This window comes from Pteropus vampyrus, unplaced genomic scaffold (assembly GCF_000151845.1).
Source record: "Pteropus vampyrus isolate Shadow unplaced genomic scaffold, Pvam_2.0 Scaffold115, whole genome shotgun sequence".
NCBI classification, from domain to species: Eukaryota; Metazoa; Chordata; class Mammalia; order Chiroptera; family Pteropodidae; genus Pteropus; species Pteropus vampyrus.
Window position 1 is genome coordinate 618,156 of NW_011888896.1, and position 2,681 is coordinate 620,836.

A 2,681-nucleotide genomic window follows, 5' to 3' on the forward strand; every position below is an offset into this window, starting at 1 on the left:
ACTCTAATAAAGGCTAAATCATTTAAAACTACGACAAGTATATATAGAGAGATTAGGACAATTAAACAATCATTGCACTCGATAACTATGTACGGAGCATATAATCTGTGAAGGATACTCCATTAGACACTATGCAGAATGTAATTAAAAACCATATCGTATTAGGGGAGAAGATACCTTGAAAAGAAAGCATGAAATGTGGCTTTTGCTCCGTACCTGAGTACTAATAATTATTGTGATCCTGGTTAAGACTTTAACTTTTGAGTATACATATTTGTAAGATTTGTCTTTCCCTAATATCCCTTTTGACTTTATTCTTCCTATATATTGTGATAGAGTGGCCACTGGAACTTATAATATAATTTATTTAAATTTTATTTATGATTTAATTTAAAACTACTTTTTATGCATGCTCAGTTTGGGGGATGCAAATTCCTTAAGGAGTTTCCAGCCTAATAGTGAACACGAGTAAGAAAACAGTATGACAAGACATGAAAGCAATCCTAATAAAATGGAGAGACAGATACGAATAAAATTTATCTTAAACCTCGAATAGATGTACGTTGTTCCTGTGAGTAAAATCCCTACCTCCGCCATTTTACAGAGTATAAATGTATATTACCAACAATATTAGGCTCACTCACAAAGCCCCATTTTTGGAATGTATCCATATGTATAATACAAAATTATCAGGAAAAGTAATTTTCCTTTGTAAAATGTGAGATAAGCAGCAAGCAGTCTTGGTAGGTTATCTTTATGTGCTACTACTTTCAGCTTATCCCTTTATAAACACTAAAAAGGCACTTCTGAAATCTCATCTCAAAAGATAAATATTGCATTGTCCACATTTTCACCCATGTGTTACATGGCCATAGTTATTTGCTTTTTTATTAACAACAGATAAATCAAAGCCCTAAACTTTAGTAAAGAATACTTGCACTTTGGTGTGCCTATGTCTAAAATCGCAGAATTAGGTCATTAAATTTTCTGGATTGGGCAACACCTTAAAACAATTTGAGATTGTTTACTTACCTCTCAGCTTGCCAACCCACCAAGAATAATCATTTTAGGGGGAAAAAAAGTTTCCTGAAGTCGTAAAAATGCACAGAACCAAGGAAAACAGAGAAACTTTAATTGTAGCATGGTTTACCTGGCTTGAGATGAGCAAATGGAATTTCGCCAGTGAGAAGTTCCCACAGACATAGAGCGTAGCTGAAGACATCAGCTTTGATGGTGTAGCGTGTACACTGTGTGAACACCTCAGGGGCCATCCAGCGGAGATTCTGTGTGTTGAGAAATATTCACAAGTCATTTACCAATATTTAGTTCTTCTACTGTAGGACAGTGTTCTTAGGATTTCTTAAGTGTTCTCCCAATATTCTCAAATATATAAACATGAAATAACATCGATACTGCCCTCAATTTGTGCAATAAATTGGCGTGTTTATACATAAATAACATGTTTACTGTTGTCCAGTTTTTTAAAGGGCTTTTTTTAATCATTGGAAGAATCATGAAATTCATAATTTTTCCAGAGATATTGCAGCAATATTAATCATCAAGTTTCCCTGCCTCTTATAGATTGATGATCACAGCAGCAGCATTTTTAAACCTCTGAGCATCTTTCTCCCTAGAAGCCGCATAAGTTTCTGAACAGCCAACCGTGGATTTACCCAGGAAATCTATGTTTCCCTGGGAGTGGATCTACGTACTGTGTGAGGCACTTCCCTCCTTTAGATCTTCAGGTTGTAATTTAGAAAATCACTATATCGGACTCATAAATAGTGCCCTTATGACAAGAAAGGGTCTTCTGGGAGTGTCCAGAATATTCCTGTGAAAGAGATTCTCACTGGCAGGATCAGGTCTGTCTTATCTTCTTTGTCTGCCCAGTCATGTTTCTGAATGCTGTTTGCACAATATCCCAGTAAGAAAGCCCATACAAATGTTACAAGTTGCTCTGCACAAAGTTCTGTCCTCATGTTTAGATGGCATTAGTTACATTCTTTTCTTCTGCAATTATGTATTTTTCATTTTTAAACATGATTCCATTCTGGAATGCAAATGCACAAATTTGGATTATTTGTTGTTTAAACAACAGTCCTAGATTTTGAGTTTGATGAAAATTCTAGATCTGGGTCTACCACTGACTATTTGGGCAGCTCTGGGTAAGTCTCTTAGGCTTCCTGGAATTTAGATTCTTCAAAGGCAAAACAGAAGGGGAAAACCCTTCTGGCTCTAAAACCCCATGGCTTCATAATCGTATCAATGAACTTAGCCAAACATCTTCTTTCTTTGTATTTCCACTGAAGGAAAGCAGTAGTGTTTTATTAGTCTTACTGAAATTCTGTATGTAGTGCTAGCTGCTGGTAGTTCCTTTGAAGTGTCTACCTTATTCTGAAATCATGAATAATTATAGCTTTCCAGGAATATCTTTATTCTGATTATGGTGCTCACTTGTAGTTCTTCCACATGCCAAATAGCCTCCACTTATATAGCAGATTATGTGTTCTGTCACAACACTGCGTTAGTGGGAGCAGGCATACAGTATGATCAGTTTTTCACAAGGGGGTAATAGAGTAATTAGCAAATTTACTTAAAGCCACATGACTATAAGAAACAAAATAGCCTTGAAAACAAATCTAGAGTAGGGCTGTGCTTGAAAACTGTGCTGCTGCCACTAC

The 2,681-nt window shown here is 36.0% G+C and overlaps 1 protein-coding gene across 1 annotated transcript in view; it reads right to left on the minus strand.

The window, feature by feature from the left end:
- LOC105295867 (serine/threonine-protein kinase TNNI3K) overlaps window positions 1-2,681 on the minus strand; it is a 268,258-nt gene that overhangs the window by 85,963 nt on the left and 179,614 nt on the right. Inside the window, exon 20 of the mRNA XM_011365693.1 lies at window positions 1,151-1,283. Coding sequence (XP_011363995.1) covers window positions 1,151-1,283 — 133 coding nt within the window. The remainder of the gene's footprint in view (window positions 1-1,150; window positions 1,284-2,681) is intronic.